The sequence below is a fragment of the Alligator sinensis genome, unplaced genomic scaffold, assembly GCF_000455745.1.
Source record: "Alligator sinensis unplaced genomic scaffold, ASM45574v1 scaffold1021_1, whole genome shotgun sequence".
In the NCBI taxonomy this organism is placed as follows: Eukaryota; Metazoa; Chordata; order Crocodylia; family Alligatoridae; genus Alligator; species Alligator sinensis.
Window position 1 is genome coordinate 791,613 of NW_005842185.1, and position 21,666 is coordinate 813,278.

The following is a 21,666-nucleotide window of genomic DNA, read 5'->3' on the forward strand; positions in this document are numbered from 1 at the left end:
GGATAGAAGTCAGGCTAATGGGCCTATAGTTAGCCAGATCCACTTTCCTCCCTTTCTTGAAGATAGGCACCACATTGGCCTTCTTCCAGTCTTCGGGCACTACACCAGAGCGCCAAGAGTTTTCAAAGATCCGTGCTGGAGGCTGGGCTATGATGCTCGCCAGCTCCTTGAGTACCCTGGGGTGAAGATGCTCAGAGGGCACTTAGCATGTGTTAAAGAGCTTTAATATCATAGAACCATAGACAGTTAGGGTTGGAAGAGACCTCAGGAGGTCATCTAGTCCAACCCCCTTCTCAAAGTAAGACCATCCCCAACTAGACCAACCCAGCCAAAGCTTTGTCTAGCCAGGTTTTGAAAACCTCCAAGGATGGAGCTTCTACCACCTCTCTGGGTAACCTGCTCCAGTGTTTTACTACCCTCCTAGTGAGAAAATTCTTCCTAATATCTAACCTAAACTTTCCTTGCTGCGCCTTGAGGCAATTGCTTCTTGTTCTGTCATCTGCCACTACTGAGAAGAGTCTAGATCTATCCTCTTTCTAACCCTACTTCAGGTAGTTGAGGGCTGCTATTAAATCCCCTCTCAGTCTTCTCTTCTCTAGACTAAATAAACCCAGTTCCCTCAGTCTTACCTCATAAATCATGTCCCCCAGCTCCTTCACCATTTTTACTGCCCTCTGCTGGACTCTATCTAATTTGTCCACATTCTTTCTGTAGTGGGGGGCCTAAAATTGAACACAGTACTCTAGATGTGGCCTCACCAGTGCTGAATAGAGGGGAAGAATCACTTCCCTTGAACTACTGGCAACACACCTAACAATGCGGCCCAGCATGCCATTAGCCTTCTTGGCAACAAGGGCACACCGCTGGCTCATATTCAGCTTATTGTCCACTGTAACCCCAACATCTTTTTCTGCAGAGCTGCTGCCCAGCCAGTCAGCCCCCAGCCTGTACTGGTGCATGGAATTGTTCCATCCTAACTGCAGGACTCTGAACTTCTCCTTGTTGATCCTCATGAGATTTCTTTTGGCCCAATCCTCCAATTTGTCTAAGTCACTCTGAATCCTAACCCTACCCTTCAGCATATCTACGGTAGTAGATACTAGCCTACCTCCCAGCTTGGTGTCATCTGTAAACTTGCTGAGGGTGTGCTTCATCCCACCTTCCAGGTCTTTGATGAAGACATTGAACAAAACTGGCCCCAGGACTGACCTCTGGGGCACTCCACTTGATACCAGCTAACAATTAGACATTAAGCCTTGATTACTACGCTCTAAGCCTGACAGTTCAGCCAGTGATGCTCCTGCCAGTTTTCTATCCACCTTACAGTCCATTTATTCAGCCCATACTTCCTTAGCTTGCTTGTGATAATGCTGTGGGAGACCATATCAAAAGCCTTGTTAACATCAAGGTATACCACCGGTCTCCCCACATCCACAGAGCCAGTCACCTTGTCATAGAAGGCAATCAGGTTGGTCAGGCATGACTTGCCCATGGTGAATCCATGTTCACTGTTCCTTATCACCTTTTTCTTCTCCAAGCACTTAGAAATGGATTCCTTGAGGATGTGCTCCATGATTTTTCTAGGGACTGAGTTGAGGCTAACTGCTCTATAGTTCCTTGGATCCTCCTTCTTCCCCTTCTTAAACACGAGCACTATGTTTGCCCTTTTCCAATCATCTCGGACCTCCCCTGATCACCATCAATTTTCAAAAATAATGACCAATGGCTCTGCAGTCACATCAGCCAAATCCCTCAGCACCCTGGGATGCTTCTCATCCAGCCCCATATGTAGACACATTTTAAATGCCCTCAGCATGGTCTAAGTGTAACATATAATTTCACCTTAAGTCATTTCCCTGGTATTACTGCTCATACACTTCATAGTTTCAGAGTTGATAGGGTTGGAAGGGACCTGAGCAGATCATGAAGTCCAACCCCCTGCCATGGGCAGGAAAGAATGCTGGGGTCAAACGACCCCAGCGAGGTAATTATCTAGCCTCCTTAAAATAGTGCACTAAAAATTATCAGCACCCTGTAAGTTCAATCATTAAATACACTGGTACTAAGATGATGAGACTGCTGAGCAATCTGAAAGTCTGGCAAAGGACCTGAGATGCAGCAATATCCACTGGGCTGGGCCACTATATCCAGTAAAATGGAACCATTACAATGTTACAATGCAATCACATTTATACAATATACAGATTGTATTCTCATCTCCTCAGAAAGCTGAGTTCTCCTTTTATATTATATAAATTGTTAGCTATTTTATGCGTGTGTTCTACTGCCCTATTTATCATTTCAATGCAAATGAAAATATTTAATGTTTGTAAAGTGCTTTTACAATAAAAAGATAAGGGCTAAGTATGATATTAACATTGCTATTATCATATTAATTAGACAAAAATAAACAGCATGAAATGTTCTAGATACTCATCAAGAATGAACCTCTGAACTTGCTGATTTTCAGACATCACTAGAAAGAATATCTATGGTTGGAAGATAATTTAAATAAGAATAAATCAGCATATTGTAAGCTACTGAATATTATAACCTCATTGATCAAGAGTAATAATTTCAAAACCTCCAAGTGACTAAGGTTTTTATATGCTATCTTATACACACACACACACACACACACACACACACACATACACACACAGGTGCATGCATGTGCGCACACACATGCACGCACTTTAAAAATAAAAATCACTAGGTCATGTACAGTCAAAATTCTTCAACCTGCATCTTTCAAACAGAAGGTCAAGTTGAGGCCAGGCATTGCTGCTCAATGAGAAAAGATACTGCCTGAAAGAGAGTGGCTCCTTCTTGCTTTAGCACTGTATAAGCATAATATGATCATATGCAATCAGAATCTGATGTCATCTGATTCAGGAGGAAAGAACTGTATATATTAAGAAAATAATAGCGAGCTGACTTTTCTGGCTAAACCACCTCTCTTGCTGCCCAAGAGAAAAGCAAGAATTTAAGCAGGATGAACTGTCTACAAAACACATATTCCTTAGTATGTCTGAAATATTTTTTTTAAATGCTTTGTTGCCAAAAACCCATTAAACTATGATACATAAAAGTTTTATAATAGCTATATCTTTATGACTTAGGCTACTTACAGACATTATGCTTCTACCAGGAGAATCGCCACTTGCCACACAAGTATTCACTGAATTTCTCCCAGGGGAAATATGTCCCTTCTGGTAGAAAGATCTTCTAGAGGTAGAAATAGATTTTATCTTTGTGTCTCAACAAAAATTCCTCTGGTGGCACAAAGTGAAACCAAACAGGTCTGTAGATTCTGTCACACCACAAATGCTCAAATTAGTGGCCATACAGAAGGTGGTATTAAATTGGGCTACTTTACTGAGGGCCACATCTGTTTCTTTATGGCAAAAGAAAACAGCCAGCATGAAGCTAAATGAAGATCTTTAACTGCCGAGGGCTTGCGGGGCCTGGTCCTGCACACCATGGGAATTCCCTGGCAGGATCATTCCCCCAGGCTTTGGGAGCACCTGCTTTGCTTTCCCCACTTACTTAGACATGTCTTAGGGATCCCTGGGGACACAGCTGTGTAAAGGGGAAAGGTCAGATCTTTATCCCAAAAATGCATGTCTGCAAGTTGGGGTTTCCTACTTAGAAACACACACCCCATGTCAGGGCACAGCAGATATGTGTGCCAGAGGAATCCCTCTGCAGGGATTCCTCCCAACCCCCATCTACAAGCACAGAGGGGGACCCACCCTATGGGCGCTTCCCCCAACACACATTTGTGCAGGCATATCTGCAAATGGGGAAAAGGAAACCCTTACAGGAGTTCCCCCCTTCGTGCATACAGACACACAGACTCCCCACTACAACATAGGGGCATATCTGCAAGTAGAAGTTTTCCCCCACTTGTCTCCCAAGTTAGTGCATGGTGACTGGCAACATCTATAAAAATCCGCAGAGCACATTCAGCTGTGCCACAACATATCATGGCGCAACCAATCTGTTTCCAGCCTACATGTGAAAGTGGAACAACAAAATCCCCTCAGTAACAGAATTATTATATACTGGTGAACTACAAAAACATTTCCTCACTATATATTTAATATAATTAATATGTAAAGAATGGGTGCAAAGATTTTTTATTGTACTTATAAACTTATTGAAGCATTATTTTTCACTTGGTTCTTTATTATTTCATGGTTGCAAGTCCTTTCTTTCACTTGATATGGGATTTAAAATAGAGTGGATTAAGTGAACTGGTTATATCTCTTCAGCAAATCGTATCTAGAAAGCTTATCTGATTCTTTTAATTAAGACTTCTGCATTATCTAAGCTTCATAGACCATTTGTGATCCAGACAGAAAAATTGGAGTTAAAAATTACCAAAGCCTTTTAACAAAACTTACAAGAACCAATGAAAGAATAAATTGTTTTACTGCTATATTAAAGGTACTTACAACATAATTCAACCCACAGATACATGGAGGAAATTACCATTTAAGTCAATAGAAACTATCTCTAAGTAAATAAGGGAAAATCCCCCAATTGCTAACTGTGTTGCCTTAAATGATATCAAATTTCATTCTCAAAATATAATTAAATCTATGCTATAAAGATACAAGGAGATAGCCCTGACATATTCTCTTACAATAATCAGATAAAAAACAGATCACAGCCTATGTACAACTCAAGAGCAGTGGTTTGATTTTAGAAAAAGATCAGGATACTGATAGCACATGACCCCTTGCATGTCATATAGCTGCATTCCTCAACCTTCTCCATGGCAGCACTTAGCATTGTTTTGCTATTAGTGGAAGGGAAGGGCTAGAGCCCCTGGCAGACATTACACTTAAGACGTGATAAACCAGTTAATCACATCTTCAGTTGTTACCTGGCCGTACATTAATACAATTAATGGCATCACAAAACCAGGAATAAGCCACAAAGTTATTGCACAAAAATGAATTTAAAAAGAACTGAAGAAGAATGCACTACATTTGAAAGCTTTTCTAAGTCTATACCAACCATGCAGTTGGTCCAATAAAAGATATTGCCCACAAAAATGCTTGCCTCTTACATACTTCCTGGATCTTCATGGCTATACACTACTAACTTTTTCTCACAAAAGAAACCACCTTATTTGGTTACAATGGGTACTGAAGATGATGCTTCAAAAATTTTCTCTGGATTCTCATTAGGGTAGCGACTGCACTTCTCTCTTCAGCTTTAAAGCATTTAAAGTCTGTGCACAAAGACAATATAAGTAACAAATAATAATAATTTTCCTTTGCTAAACTCTTAAAACCTTCAGTTTTATTTATATCATTTAATAACTCTGAACGTCTTGAGTACAGTGCCTAAGGTTAGTTACTTTAAACCCAAAGAGTCCACGTGCATTTAAGTTTCGTAACTAGTTATTTTTCTTATATGGTTATTTTTTCACGTATAACAAGTCTTCCAAATACAATTACTTAAAAATTGAACACAGATGTGTGGTTTATCTATCCCCACCTTTTTGTAGGCGATCCAGTCAAACACCCTGTCAATGTCTGTGGCTTGTTGCACCTCCTGTGATACTGGATGTGAACTGGCCAAACCATCAAGCAGCATCACTTCATGTACGACATCTGTCAGAAATCTCTGCTTTTCCTGAAATAGAGTACATGCAGGAATATCATGGGCAGAGATGCATTTATGACAATATGGACATAATGCACATCAGTCAGAGTCTCAGGGACTCAACAGCCTTCCATATGAGGGCCTGCAAAAATCAAATCCTATGGTCTGGGTGTCATCCACAGTGACCTAGAGCAATTCCTGAATGTTTTAACAGATAGAGAAAACCAACTGGCCTCAGTTCTAACTGAGATATGGTGGACCTTCCTGACTTGTCATTTGGGTTGGAATGGAAATAAATTTCACTAAAATTAAATTAATGACTACAAGTAATTTTTTTAAAAACTGTAAACTGCAACTGATATTATACCAATTCTTCCAATTTCATTTCTGCAGGGAGAGAAAGAAGAAAAATATTTCAATCACAAGAAAACAAATATATTAAAACATAATACATAGAACATTTTTTCATGCATGGATCTGAAATTACATTACACGAGCAACTAAATAGCTTTATATAACTGCTGGGGAGGCACAGAGAAGTTAAGTGATTTGCTCAAGTTTAAGTAGCAAGCCAAGGAAGAACAGAGATGTGGGCAAAACTGACTTTTGGTTCAGTGACCTTACCACTGACTATGCTAGACTCTTCCCAGCTTACAGAGGCAGCATTTAAACTGCATGTGCCTTTATTCTCAGAAGTGTTATACGGAGTGGGCAACAGGGGCAATAGCCCTGGGCACCCACTTATAATAAGCACAAGAACTGCAGCTGCCATCGCAGTCAGTCTGGTCCCTGTTGCCATCCAGGACATAGAACCTGGTTGTTATGCTTCTGGTTCTTTTGACGATTTCCACTCTATAAACATTACCCATTTAATTCTCCCAACTTCACTATTAAGAAATGGTTAGCATCCCAGCTTTACAAGTTAAGAAACTGTGGCACACGGGATTTCAGTAATGCTGAAGATCACATACCAAAGTCAGTGGCAGCTGATAACCCACTCTATGAATTTGTTTCTACCTTTTAACAGCAAATTGCAAGTGATGGTCAATACCACTCAAATTTATGTCAGCAGTAAAGTTTTCTTAATGTCCATGTACAAGTAAACTTGGACTATGCATATTCCTTTTCATAGTTCAGCTGGAAGTCATATTCTTCAGTTGAGGACTTTCAGTGCCTTGAAAAAACTTTGAAGTTACATTACTGTAGACACCTCTACTCCACAACCTTCTGTTAGCAAGAAAGAAAGAGCTCAATTTGCTCAGGTTTTTAAGTCATGTATAAATGTTAAAGGTGAATTAAAATATGGTTAATTGAAGTTTAAAGAAGTATCTCTGAAATGATATGTTTTAACATTTATCTAAATTACAAGAGTTACTGAGCTGATGTTGATCCAGTGGTATAATATTAGGGAACTCTTGGGAACTTTGCATTTTTAAAAAGTCACTTTGATTTGCCCAGATAAAATAAGTACATGATTAAATAATATATTCTACATTAATTTCTTATAAAGAAATGTTTTGGCATCAATGTGTTAATTTAAATTACAGATATAAGATAGCCGAAAAGCTATTCCAATGCCGATCCATCTGGAAATAAACTTTTCTATTAAAATTCATTAGAGTACAAGAAATGTACCTTGAGTTGATTATATATTCAAGCAATTAAAAACATGGGATGCAGGAAAGCCAATTACCCAATACATAGTTAAAGTTCTCAGCTAGTCATATTAGGTAAAGCTTGTGAAGGAAAATAAAATGCCTTGTTCACATATCTTTCATTTCAGAATTTTTTGAGGCATAAACAGCAAAACTCAACATCTCATAAGGGCCATTGGGAGGATATAGTAATAGTCAAAATCATAAAATGGTTAAGGGATCAAAAGCACCTCAGCCACATACAGTTCACACTTTCAAGAAGTATTAGATTTCCTAATTTTTTGGCCACAGGCAAGCACAGCACTGCTAGTTTAGGTAGGTTGGACACATCTTCAAAAGTCAGTTTGGAAAGGCAGTTACCAAAGGTTAACGGAGGTGGATTTTGACTATGTAGAATTCTAAATTACTACACTAAGAACTGATAAAATGGTCTCATTAGCCACATGAGTCGCTTGGCCAAACCTCGAGTATAGTAGATAGGCAGATAGCAATTTAAGACATTTAAAAGTTTATAAAAACAAGAGAAACGTAAAACCATGAAGGCAAAGCAATATTTGTAATTGTGTCTTGGGTCATATCTTGATGATCATAAAAATGTAGTCTTGAATCATATTAGCTCATTCAGTTAAGCTTAATGCAACTAAAAATACCACCCTAGCTTATTAAGATGTGGGCTAGAGCTTCTGAGGCTCCCAAAGAAACACCATATGGCCAGCTAACATGACTTCAAACATATTAGCCGGCAACATTTAAGGTGGGTTCTCAATCACATTAAGCTTGCTGCAGTGAGCTAAAAGTTAAACACACACACATACAAAACACATTACTATTGCTCAACAAGATGGGGCCTTGATGAAAGGAGATCCAAATACGTTTAGGACTCATATTTTTGTACTAAGCAAAAAAAATATGGGAACAGCATATTTTAGGACTGGCAGGTGGGCCTGGAACCTACAGTAATGGGAAACAAAAAGTAAACCCTGCATGAACCAAAACCAGCTTAATTACTACATAATTTAAATACTACTGTAGCTATTAGATAAAGTTGCATCAGTGTTGTACCCAGGTGTTGTACCAAACAACCTGAAATATACTAAAATTGTTAATATACAATTTTAAAGAAAGGAGGGCTTTCTTTTCCCCACCACTGTATTTAGTAAAGCAGAATGGGTCTGTTTCAACATGATGTCTATGGAATCGTAGATTCACTTTCTGTGGAGAAAATCAATGTTAGAATAGGTTGGGCAAGGTCAGTGAGCTGTAAACAGCTCAGGTCAGGGGACTGAGTCTGAACATGAAACAATCACAAAATTTTGTTCAAGATTACTTTCCTCTGGGGGAGTTCAAGCAGAATAAATAGCAAACACAGGACTGATTTTGATCTGCTACAAACCTGGTGTAGTAAAGTGAGAGTGGAATTCCTGGAATTCAAGAATACAGTTTTCTTCACATTATACCCAGTCCCTGCACACAACATGATTCTGTGTGATGATACTGCTATGACAACTGGAGTTCCCATAAAAGGCAGAACTCCATCTATTAGTGACAGTGGAATAGGGATGACAGCGTAGAGTGTTATCAGGGAAACAAAACTGAGCAAAGGCTGGTATGAGGACAGTGCAAGCTTGCTGACATAAGGTAGTATGACTCTGGGGCATTTGATGCCATTCCTCAAGGGTAGATGAAAACAGTGGTTGAATTTTTGTTTATTCTCCCCCTATTACCAATGAACCCACTATCCCCCATCACAAGTCCCCAGTTTTAAAAGAAATGCATTAGTCGGACTATAAACAATAGATGGCAAGGTTCTGGAAGACCTAGCACCTCTATTTGTCGAGAAAGAAATGTAATTTTAACTGCATTACTTCAGCTACCTTTCCAGTGGCGTTCCCTTTCATTCGTCATTGGCTCCTGTAACCACATCCAGTCATGCTTTCAGCAGGCAGGAATTCATCTACTGTGTTGAAGATGTGCTAGATTCTATTTTTTTAGAGTTAAATCAACTCACCCTTTATACAAAGCTGTTGACTCAGAATCTCACATTGGTACCAAACTCTATGATATCTGAGTGCATGTGTGTTCTTGTTCTTTTAGCTTATAAGATTTTCTAACTTAAACCTGCTGGAATGTATCCTCCAACATCTCCCTCCAAGTTCTGTGCTTTCCTCATTCCAGTTACCATGCCCACTTTTGTAAATCTATATTCTGGAAAAGGTATTTTTGGATTAGTAGCTTGTTGATGGAGGAAATGAATGTTACAGATGATGACACCTGCAAATTAATGGAAAGGGTGCAGTCAGCCCTACCTTTTAACAATATACCTTTTAGATATGAAGCTACCTTTAAACAGAAAGCAAAGGTGAAACAATATTCCTTGTTCACACAGGGTTGTGGCATAAAAATTTATTCTACGTACCATAAAAAAGGATGTTTAAATGGGCAAAAAGCAGAGTTGCTGGTGGTGATTTTATAATGCATTATTAAGATATCATGTAATGACATTTAAGTTAGGTAGTATGAAAATAATATGATTCTTGAGCTACTCACAAAATAATTTCTAAAACTTCATATGAAATAATGAAGTTATAAATAATGCAATTTTAAAACAAAGAGAAGCTCTATGACTCAAGAAGACAGGTGAAATTGAAAAAAAAAAAAGCTTCTCTCAATATGTATGCAACCAAATACATGGCTGTTTATTTTGCCACCTAACTTCCCACCTGGAATACTGCTTTAAAAGAAGTGGGTCAGAGAAGAGGGGAGCCAACAAGACAAAAGTCTATGTCAAAGTTTCATTTCCTCTGAGGGATCTGACATGATAGAAACTTCTCTCAACCTCCTTCAAGAGACTGAGAGAAGAGTTGCCAGGTCAATGGTATGTGCAGTTTAGTAGTTTAAACAGTTTCATTTTGAAACAAAAGGCATGTCCAAATCCCAACCTAAGGAATGTAAACTTTATGACATAAATCTTCTGATGTTAATGGCTATTTAAATCTTTTCCTAAAATAAGCAGACATTGACATGGAGCAGTTAGAGCCCCTGACATTCTCTAAACCTATATTCAATTTTCTGAATGCATTTTTCACCCAAGGTTTGATGCCCATTTACACTTAATCTAAGATGTAAAGATTTTAAATACTAAAAGTTCAAAACTGCTGTCTTGCCAAAGCATGAATGAACTCTGTTAGGAAACGTCATTTGTCGATATATATTACTTTTTTAATTTTAAAAAGGAAATATAAGGGTATTTGGATTGCTGTCATTAAAAGGATCTAGTAATTGACAATAAGAAGGTCTTGAAACTTACCTTTACATCTCTTTTTTTCTTGCCAAAGTCAATTATACATGAGTTTCTATTTAATTTTGCATAGAGAGTTTCCCCTGTAGTTGAGTTAAAACAGAAAAATCATACAAGGCTTCACTTTGGCAAGCAGTTACTGGGGGGAAAATACACTCCATGTGGTATTAATTAAAAGCTTGCTTCTTAGAGGCATTGGGAGCCTTTAACCAAAAAAGGTGACATGAAAGGAGTTTGAAAAAGGAGAGGCCAAGTCTCTTTCAACACTGAGCCAGCATGATATTTATGTTAGGTTAGAAGGATCAAGCAGGCTACAGCTTAGGTCTGAAATGCCAAAATAATAATGAAATAAATCAAAAAGGTTCATGTCTTAAGTCTACTTCAAAACTTTTAATGATTTTTTTCTGGGCTTTCTGAGAGTCAAACAAAGCCTAAGAACATTTTATTAGAGAGAGATAAATGTTTTAGCAGGCAATCTGCTAAAGTACATTAAAGTACATTAAAAATATGCATGGTCTAATGTCAGTATTCATTTTTATTATTTTAATCCTGACAATGAGAAAGATAGGCAATTACAATAATTTATCAAGGACCTGAGCAATAAGCTTTGAGATGCTCTCAGTATTTAATTTAATGAAGTTTATTTTAATAATTTTCTATTAATATTTATTTTTATGCTTTGGCAAATTCTATCATCACATGATTTTAAACGAAAAATATTTGTATGCAGATTTTTAACAATATGAATCTATTTTCCATTTTCTATAGTAATGACAGAATCATGTTGGGTGCCTATACATGAGTGCCGAGGCCGCTTCAACGTGCTGGAATTCCAGCACATTAGAGCAGAGTCTGCTGCAGTGTGACAATTGCTGCACTCCAGCAGCCTCCTGTCTCTCATGTATCAGGATCCCTGTGCTTAAAAATAGCAGCACGGGCACTTAAACTAAAGCTTGTTGAATAAGCTTTAGTTCAAGTTCTCCCACCACCATTTTTAAGTGTGGGGATGCTGATACAGGAGATGCAGAAGCACTTTAATTAGACCAGCTCTCAGAGCTGCTCTAAATAAAGTGTTGCCCCATCCCACCTCTAGAGCACATATACAAAGTGCCCCTAGAGCAGGCATGGGCAATAATTTTGGCTGACAGGCTGTTTAACAAGTTTTGGTGAGCTGTTGAGGGCTGCAAGGGTAGTCCCACCCCATGACAGGTACCCCATCCCCTGGTCGCCATCTTGGGACCAGAAGTTCCACCCCCTAACCCCTGGCCTTTGCTACAGGAAGTCCCTCCCCTTGCCTTGGAAGTACTCCTTTGGGGAGGAGGGGTGCTGCCATCTTGAAACCAGAAAAAAAAAGTCAAACGTACTGTAACTTATTTTTATTTTTTTAAATATTTTTGTCCTGATTTTTGTGTGTTTGCATAGTGTATCTTGAGGCAATTGCATAAAAACCCAAAATACAGTCTTATTCATGTATATTGTGGGGGGGTGTATATAGGGGGGTGGAGGTTTGTGGGAGGATGTGGGGTATATGAGTATGGTGGGAGTGGGGGCCTGGGAATGTGTGGGGGAGTTATGGTGGTGGAGTTATGGTGGGGGCTGGGAGTGGCTGGGGGATGTGTGAGGGTGTGGGGGGCTGTTGGAGGTATGGTGAGAGATGGGGTGTGTGGCAGGGGGATGGGAATGGGGAGAGTCCCTGGAGTGTGCAAATCCCTGGATTTACATGTGGTGGCATGCAGGGTCAGACCCACCCAGCTCCATAGTATGCAGCTCTCGCACTCCCACCCCAGTCCCCATCTACAGGTGTTGGCAGAGTGCAGTGCCAGCCCCCCCTGGCCCCACAGTATTCCTACCTGACTCACTGGCCACATGTGGTGGCAGCTTGCGGGGACAGTCCCATAACGTGTAGCACCCTGTTCTCCTGCCTGAGTCGCTGGATGCATGTAGGGGCAGGGTGCAGAGAGAGCCCTGCCCAGCCCAACAGTGTGCAGCTCCCGCACTGCCATCCAAGTCCCCAGCTGCACACAGTGGCAGCATGCAGGGCCAGTCCTACCCACCCCAAAGAGTGCAGCTGCTGCACTCCTGCCTGAGTCCCCAGCCACACATGGTGGCAGCATGCGGAGCCAGCCCCACCTGGCCCCATAACACACAGCTCCCCACCCTCCTGCAGCATGCAGGGCAGCCCAGCCCAGCCCCAAAGGGCATGGCTCCCCACACTCCCACCCCCAACGGGAGTAACTGGCCTAAGCAACCAGAGCTGCACCTCCTGCATGGACGCACTGGCTTGCATGAGGGCCAAGGCTTACAGGGGGCTCACGGAGAGGCCCCGAAGGCTAGATGGAATTGCCTGGTGGGCCAGATCCAGCTCCTGGACCTTATTTTGCCCATCTCTGCCCTAGAACCTGGAGTACTATGGTTAGAAGAAAAAGTTAGGTCATGTTTTGAAAGATGAAGGATGCCCTTCCACACTGAAACGGTGGGTCCTAATACTTTGATCAAAGATGACCATGGGTTCCAATAACAGCAAATAAACACAGGAAAAAGAAGGCCTCTTCATTTTTGAGAGAAAAACAGAGGATACAAACCACTGTAAATACACTGTGCATTGACTCATCCAACAAAGCTGTTACAAAAGCTACACTTTTATAAAATAAAAGAGAAGGAAAAGACCACTGGGTTCTATGGAATGCTCTCTCAGCATAAGGTGAGGTGGTGACTGCTAAAGCATTTGACACTTGTTTGATGGATGAAAGTGAAAATTACTTGCCAGTAATTCCTTTTGTCATAGCCCTCTACTCCTGCCTTACTAACAGAGACCCTCAAGGACAAACATCATTATGGCTCCCCCTACCACAAAACAAGGAAGCGAAAGATCAATCAATAAATCCAGGCACATACTGCTCCTAGTCCATCACTTCCCTGCCCCTCCTCCCAAGAGCCAAGTACAGAGGGCTTTAAGTAATCTGAAAAATAAGCAGAAACAAAGATGGAATATATAGCTGCAAACCTGTCTATGAGGGGAGAAGGGAGAGGGTGGAAGAAAGCAGCACTTTGAAAAAAGAAATTACCAGTTAGTGGAAGGAATAAATGGAAGCTTGGTGCCAATGTATGGGAGAGCCAAGCCTCCAAACCTGGCCAAATAATGGAAAAGTTAACCTAAGGAAGAGAGACAAAACTTGAGTCCCACGCTGGGGGAATGGAAAACAGTCATGAGGAACTGAGAGAACAGAACGTAAACTTCAAGGACTAGCGTAATTACGCAACCTTTGTTCTAGAAAGAAGGAAACATTTGAAACATATACCAGGATCTACGACAGCTACTGGAGCCAATGAAGAAACAAAGAAAAAGTGCTACAATGGATTCCTCTTATTAGAATCACTTTGGGAAATGGTGATTTAATTCTATTAATGGGCTGATTCCATTAAAAGGAAACCTGTTTTTTCAAGAACACAGATAGTCACTGCTCCCCCACAGCCCCTAGACCTGCTTGTGCCTCTCACTCCCCCCTCACCCCTGCTGGTGTCTCTTGCCCCCCACCCACAGCCCCCTGGCCTCCCAGCCCTGCCACAGGGACCCCCAGCTGCCATGCCTATGGGGCCAGGGACCTGGGTCCGCAGCCCCCTTCCCCTGGCAGGCGGCAGCACCTGCTGCAGCGAAGCGGAGCTCAGCTCCTCACCTGCTGCTGCCTGCTATGGACTTGGGTGCAGGAGGTGGGGCCAGCTCCCTGGCGCAGCAGGCACTCCCAGAGGGGCAAGGGGACACCCATGCCTCCCAGATCTGTGTGTGGGGTGGCGGCAAACACAGGCAGTAAGGGCAGTGGCATGGGGTTGCACCCCTCAAAGCTACCGTGCACACACAGGGCGCTTCGCCAGGGATCCCAGCCCCTGACCCCCAGACAAGCCACCCACGGCCCCGTCCCACTGCCACTGGGGTCCCGGTCTTGCCCAACTGTCTCCCTCCTTCCCTAGAGAGGCCCCATTCCCCCCACCCCACCACTCACACACACACTTACCTGCAGGAGCTGCTCTCCAGGCTCCCTGGGATCATGTCCAGGCACCCCCTGCCTGACCGCCCTGCTCCTGCTCCCTCCCAGCCCCCTGCAGGCTGGAACACAGTAAAATGATTCCAAAACCCAAAAACTGTGATTCTAATATGAGCGATTTTTACATGTAATAATATACGGTTTGGGTTTTCCCATAGTGATTCAAATAAGCAACTGATTCTATCGACCAGCAATTCTATAAAGCAGAAACCACGGTACTTATAAGCAGGCTGGCTGAAGAAAGGAACTAAAAATGTAACAATTAACAGGCACCAGTTCACAGGCAGGGAGAGAAGAAATAGGATAGACTGGTATATGCCTGTATTAAATTGTGAACATTTTGGTTAATACCAAACTCATCTTTTTGTACAAAATAAGTGCCTAGACATGTCAAGGACAATCAAAGGAAACTATTGTAATGCCTGCAAGAATAACATGAGCCATCTGTTACAAATGTCTTCCAATAATAGGGGTTACATCTTAGGGCACTGATTTTGCTGCAGAAAGTGGACGGTTATAAGGAAAATGGCATGATTAGTTTCGACTCCTGTGTGCTGGGATTGGATCCCAGGGGCCTAGCACCATCCCTTCCCATTCGCCACCACCAGGATTGCATCCTGAGGGCCTGGCATTGCCCCTTCTCTCTCATGCCCCCCACCCTCCTCGCATGCTGGGATTAGGCTCTGGGGCCTGGCACACTGGGGTTGGACACTGAGTCCAGCATATAAGACCTGGGGCTCCACGCAGGTCCAGAGATTTGGCAGCAACCAAATTCCAGACTAATGGGGAAGCCCCTGGGCCGGATGACACAAGCAGAGTTAAAAACAAAAGGAGGATGGCAAAACTCAAGCTGCATGCGTCCACATACAAGAAACAGACAGTGAAGGGATGGACTGAGGCTTTACATAAAGAAACTGACTGACACAATTTCTTATCTTCTTGATTTCTTCTAGGAGGATCCGTTATGCTGTTTGTCCATGAATACCCTTGTTAGTCAAAATTGTACAAAAATCATTTTCGTTTCTTTTCGACCATCGAATAGACAGTCTGCCTTAGTAAATATGGACCCAAGTCCATTTGGTCAGTATGTATGATATCTAGAACAATAAGAATCATAGCAATGATTTGGTATTAAAACATGTATAAGATTTAAACCATAACACATACACATCCTTTCTTTAAAATGGATGTGTTATGATTTAAATTGAAGGCTGATGAAAATAAAATTGTGCTGTATTTCACCTATGTGGGCAGCAGTACAGAAAGGCTTCTACTTGGAAAAGCTTTATAAGACTTGACAGGAAATGTGTCAGCATCATAGGGCTTGCTTGGTTCCATGTTCTTGACCACAGCAATGACAAGTTGTATTAGAAAGTGGTTTTCGACTGTAAATACAAAAATGTAGTCATCTTTTTTTTTTTTTTTTAACTTTTCTTCCTGTGTTTTTTGAGGGCTAAGAAGCAGAAAATGTTAAGCATGTCACTGCTAAGGCTCCATCAACAAAATTTAGCAGCCACTTATTCTTTTATTCCTGCCACACCTGCCCAGAAGTTATGACAGCATATTCTCTAACAAACTGGAAGGCAGTAATATTCGACATCTCAGTCCCCAAGGTCTGAAGATTACAAGGAAAAAAGGTTAATTTCCTAACCTTCCCCATGCTTGCAAAGAGGTTTTATTAGATTATTTTTGGCTTTCCTGATGCAAAGTCTTCTCAGAACCAGCACAGTCATATTCAAAAGGACCGTTTCTGCATGTATTACAAGTATGAATGACCGCTGGCGCAGGATCTTTTGTTGTTGCTCTGGCTATTAAAATAGCATCATTATTGGAAGTAATGTTTAAAGTTTTCGATGTTTGAACTGATTTGTGCAGCTTGAACTGCGTACATCACTTCTGAAAAAGAAGTAAAGCTGTTTTTCTTTTCTCTAGGTATTTCTCAGTTGCTTACACTTGTGTCTCAGATTGTTCTGAAGAGTACTTTGCACCACTAACAAAAAATATCCAGAACACTACATTCTGGTATGTGCAGCCAAATTTTACTTGCTGTTCTTACCATTTTAGTAATAAGAATGAAACATCATATTATTAATTTCTACTGTAGACTGTAAAGGATGGTAAAAAACTATATTGTTTAAATTGTCATGTTCAATCTTCCCACCAATTTTCTAACTATTTGGATATGTCAATATGGTTTTTTTGGTCTCTAAGGCCACTGATATCAGAAGCCTCATGAAAAGTTTATGTCAAGCTTCCCTTTTCATTTAAAAGAACTTGACAGATAGATATTTTTCCAGGCACAGCAATTTTTCTGTTGTTAATTCTAATTCATGCACTATATGCTTCTGATTTATAACTTAACTGTCATACCTTGTTCAGCCCACATGCCTTTCGTTTTTCCTGTATTCTGCTATGAGGCCAGGACTTCACATGATGGGCATGTCATTTGCATAACAGTGAATATTATGTTCACAAAAAATATTGTATATTCAAGATGACTTCTAAAGCAAAGGTATTCTGGATTTGTTAAAGTGATTATGTGGAGAACAAATGAATATGATGATTCAAAGATAAAATCCAGTGTAAGAATGTTGTACTCTTTGACATTTCACTATGCTAAAATCATCAAGAGCTGCCAGATTCCATTGCATTTATAATTAGAATGATTACATTGTAATTCAAGATGTGTTTTTCATAAAGATGAAGAGAATGAGATTTATTACAGCCAAAGCTAGGTGAACCCAACTAGCTTACCTACGCAAGGCAGCTGTCAGTTCAGATAAAGATTTATTTTCATTTCTTCATAATGCAATTATAAGTCAGAAATGATACACAAAAGAAATATTTAAGCAGTACCCAGAATAAAGAAATCAAACTTCAAATAAAAACATACCTTAACATTCAAATGTACAATTATTTAAGAGTTTGTAATGTATTTAACTAAGTATTGTATCTTTGTTTTACAGCAGCAAACTTTAATAGAATAAGACTATGGAACTAAGTTAAAGAAATGGCAAAAATATCAAAAGTTAATATGTTAATTTAATCAATGTTTCAGGGGTATAGGTTGTAGCTATGTTGGTCTAAGAACATGGGCAGACAAAGTTCTTTGGGTAAATCTGATATTTTTTATTATGCCATCTCAAATAATTAGAGTTGGTCTAATAAAAGATATCAGATTTACCCAAAGAACCTTGTCCATCTTAATTTAATCAAAACATTTATATACCTACCAAACCATTTGAAAACCTTTATCATAAAACTTGACATATATAAAAATACTTTGGTAGCAAATACTGTAGCTCAAAATAGGGTGAATTTACACATAATAAAATAAGTAATCCTTGGGACACGAAGAAGTATATGGGCGCCTTGGCCAAGCCCACAAGGAAGGTTTCTCTACTTCTTGGGGTATGTATGGGATATGAGACAACTCTCATAAATTTTATTTTTCCTTTTGCTTAAAATGGCCAAGAAATTACAACTGATGACCAAAAATCAAATAATATATTATTAGGAATGACCTGCCAAGTAAATTTGCAATACTGAAGGGCTCAGAAAGCATGTCTCCACTTGTATTTTCTTGTTTTTTCTCCCACAGGTGAGTCAACAGTAGCTGCATATATTTTTCAAAAAGCAGTAATTAATCCTGACTCTATTTCTATAACTGTATATGATAAACTGTGTTCCCCTTCCTTAGTGCCTCAATACATTTATCCCAAACTAAGGCTAAGTGACAAATAACAACAATCATAAAATACAATTATATAGATGCATTTAAAAAGCAGTAGTATATTAAAGTTGTAATACGTTCCATTTCATGGCATAATTTACCTGAATCTTTCTTTTCTAGTCAAATTATTGTTTTGATAAAAAATGCAACATCCTGTGAAACTTAGAAAAATCTTTATGGATTTTTCATTTATATAAAAAGTGAAATTATCAAAAATGATCACCACTTAATCATATCTCCCTTAATAGGAAATGCTTTTGACTAGAGAGGTGGTAATTATTTTAACATTGGATTATGAAAGACATGACTTTATACCTTTTATAATAAATGATACATTATACTTTTTTGGAATGCTGTCAACTGATTTCACACCTACTGATTTTGTTTTATTGGACATCTGATACTTGCATGGACCATTTGGTATTTTTCAGCAGCCTCCAACTATAAACAGTGTAATGGGAAAATAACCTTTCAATGGAGTTGCTAATTCATGAAATAACATACACTTACCATATTCCAGCCTGGGTAGAGGTAGTCTGTCCCAACAAATTCAAAATAGTGAGCAAAACCTTCTTTTAGCCACACGTCCTCCCACCACACTGGAGTCACAAGGTCACCAAACCACTACAAAGGAAGCCCAATCAAATAGTATTCATGAAATCACATTTATACACATGCCAGTTCCAAGACTTTTCTGCTAGTTGCATTATTAATGACAATATTTAACCCTTATATCATATCTGCCATCTGTAGATCACAAAAAATGTCTTATAAAATATTAATGAATTATAAGTAACAAAGGAAAAGACAGTAAATCCCAAATTCCAATTTGCAACTCAGGCACCTTCATCTTAGCTCATTGCTTCCTCAGTGAAGCAGGCATCTCCCTTAGGAGAGCTGAACCTCTCCCACCACCAAGACTCCTAGGTTTTCCATTTTCTCAATGGATAGCTTGGTGCGCCCTCAGGGACTGATCTGATTCCATCCTGTTGAGACAGATATTTCTCTCATTTTAGAGATAAGTAGCAGGGAACTTTTACACCTCCAGAGAATAATCGTATTTCACCACAGGGTGATACATGCATGCCTCTCCTATTCTATCAATGAGCAGACAGAGAGCCTAATAAATAGGCTTCTATTAGATTGTGATTCAGGTTGCTCATTGGACAGGGCAGGTGCCCTCAAAGAAGACAAAGGCGGCACCTGATACACAAAGAAGGACTCTCACCGATCTTTTGCCAACTGTCTTGCAAAGGATTTGGGTTCTGGATCTACCTTACCCTGAAGGATTCTGAACCTATATACTAAACACAAATCTATGGACTAGGCAGGGCTGAAGGTATCTGTCATTCCTCCTAATGAAGTGAGTCACAGACCAGCCAGAGTGAGTGTCAAGGGGTGAGAATTAGAATATGCAAGAGAAAGTGTGACCCAATAAGGTGGGCAGTACATTTAAAGTGGAGAGGACACTGCACTCTGGGCCTTTATTGCAGTGCTGTTTATCTATTTTATTTAATAATTACATCATATAAAATGTATTCCAGGGAGCCAGCAACATTATTAAATAATGCAGATAAACAGCATAGAGATCATGGGCTAGGATCAGGGGCCAGAACCAAGGGCTGTCTCCCTCTAACAGGGACCTACCTCACAGGGCCACAAAGCCATATTTCCTCTTTTTTGCCACATTTCAGACTCAACCATCCTTTCCCTATCCTAACACTGGCCCATCTTCAACAGGATAGATGGAGGAGACCATCAGCCCTGCCAGCCTGTGGTTGGAGCACCATCCTGGAAAGTGGGAGATGAGGGTAAAAGATAGGCTTTATCACCTCCTTCTTCCCCCAGTGTCAGTCAGTCAGCATGAATGAGCAAATTCAGTGTATGAATTTAAAGACTAATGTGGAATTTATGTACTTCTTCAGGAAGAATAGGATTGGCACAGAGCATATGTACAGTTAGATCTCTAGGTTGCCCCTATAGAATAGGGGTTCTATTCTAGGGATACATAGTAGGACATGTCTAGATGTCTAGGGAAGTTGAGAGGTTTTAAGGCTAAGATAGAGATGCCTAAGAAGCACGTAGGGATCAGGGGCACCTTAATAAAATTTTTGCCAATGTGCACAATGGAGCAGGATTACATTTAATGACCTAGGCTCCTAAAATCTACCTAAGTGGTTTAGGTCCCATAGAGGCAAAACAGGATTTGAACCCAAGCATCTTGTATTAAGTTATCCAAGAGATCTGTGGCAAAAATAGGAACAGAGCCAAGATCTCCAAGGGCTACATTTCAGCCTTCCTTCTTCTGAAGGGACAGCCTATTAAGATCAAGTTTATTAAACTGATAATATTGGGAGTCCATTTTTAAATGGTCCATTTTCACTGCACAATTCTTTGAAACTTACCTTACTGTGTCTATAACATTTGTTTTTGAATAAATAATCAACAGTTATATCACTAAACTTCACTGGTAGTTTTTATATAATTAGAAAAAAAGAGTAAACTATCACCATTAGAGATAATTTTGAGTTTGCATGTGATCATAAACTATGAAAATAATGAGAAAAGGAGCAAAGCAAATGGATATTTCAGAGGGCAAGATTCATGTCAGATTATAGAAGTAGCTACTGATACTCTAATGAGAGTGCTGAATAAATGAAAATGAGAGTTGACCCATGAGCTGTTTGTGTCAATGACTATTTGCTCCAGACCATGGTGTGGGAGCTGAACAGAATGTCTTGCATCATGTACTGTTAGTGCTGAAGAGGGAGGGAATGGTGCTGAAGAAGGTGACTGAACAGTCTGAGAGCGATGAACAAGGGTGTCCCAAAGAGCATACCTAAGGTAAATTACAATTATCAGCTTGGAATCATACTAGCAACAGTCAATAGCACCTGAATGATGTAAATTAAGGGAACTCTAATGGAACAAAGATTAATGCAAGGAATGTTATGATATTTTTAATGCCTAGTGAGAGTGAAATTAAGACACCTGATAAAGGAGCCCCAATGATCATTTTTACTTAAGCACCATCAATATGATCAACTATTTGCAAAACCATTAAGGGCAGTCTCTGCCTCTGTTTCAGTGAGAAAGACAGACAAAAAACACACTAGAAACGCACAAACACAACATTACTTTGGCTATGAATCAAAGTTTGGCTATTCATTTCTAGATCTGGAAATCTGTGATAAATTTCCACTGCTGGAAATCAGCCTGCAGCTTCTCCCCATCTTTCTAAGTCTTCACCAGACTAGGGTGATCCCCTAGTCTGGGGAAGGCTTGGGGAGCAGTGGCTGCTCCATTTTTCCTGGTTTC

The 21,666-nt window shown here is 40.1% G+C and overlaps 1 protein-coding gene across 1 annotated transcript in view; it reads right to left on the minus strand.

The window, feature by feature from the left end:
* TRHDE (thyrotropin releasing hormone degrading enzyme) overlaps window positions 1-21,666 on the minus strand; it is a gene marked incomplete at its 5' end in the record, with an annotated part of 328,250 nt that overhangs the window by 157,684 nt on the left and 148,900 nt on the right. The window contains 2 exons of the mRNA XM_006026252.3: window positions 5,515-5,652; window positions 18,859-18,972. Of these exons, the coding sequence (XP_006026314.1) occupies window positions 5,515-5,652; window positions 18,859-18,972 (252 nt within the window). The remainder of the gene's footprint in view (window positions 1-5,514; window positions 5,653-18,858; window positions 18,973-21,666) is intronic.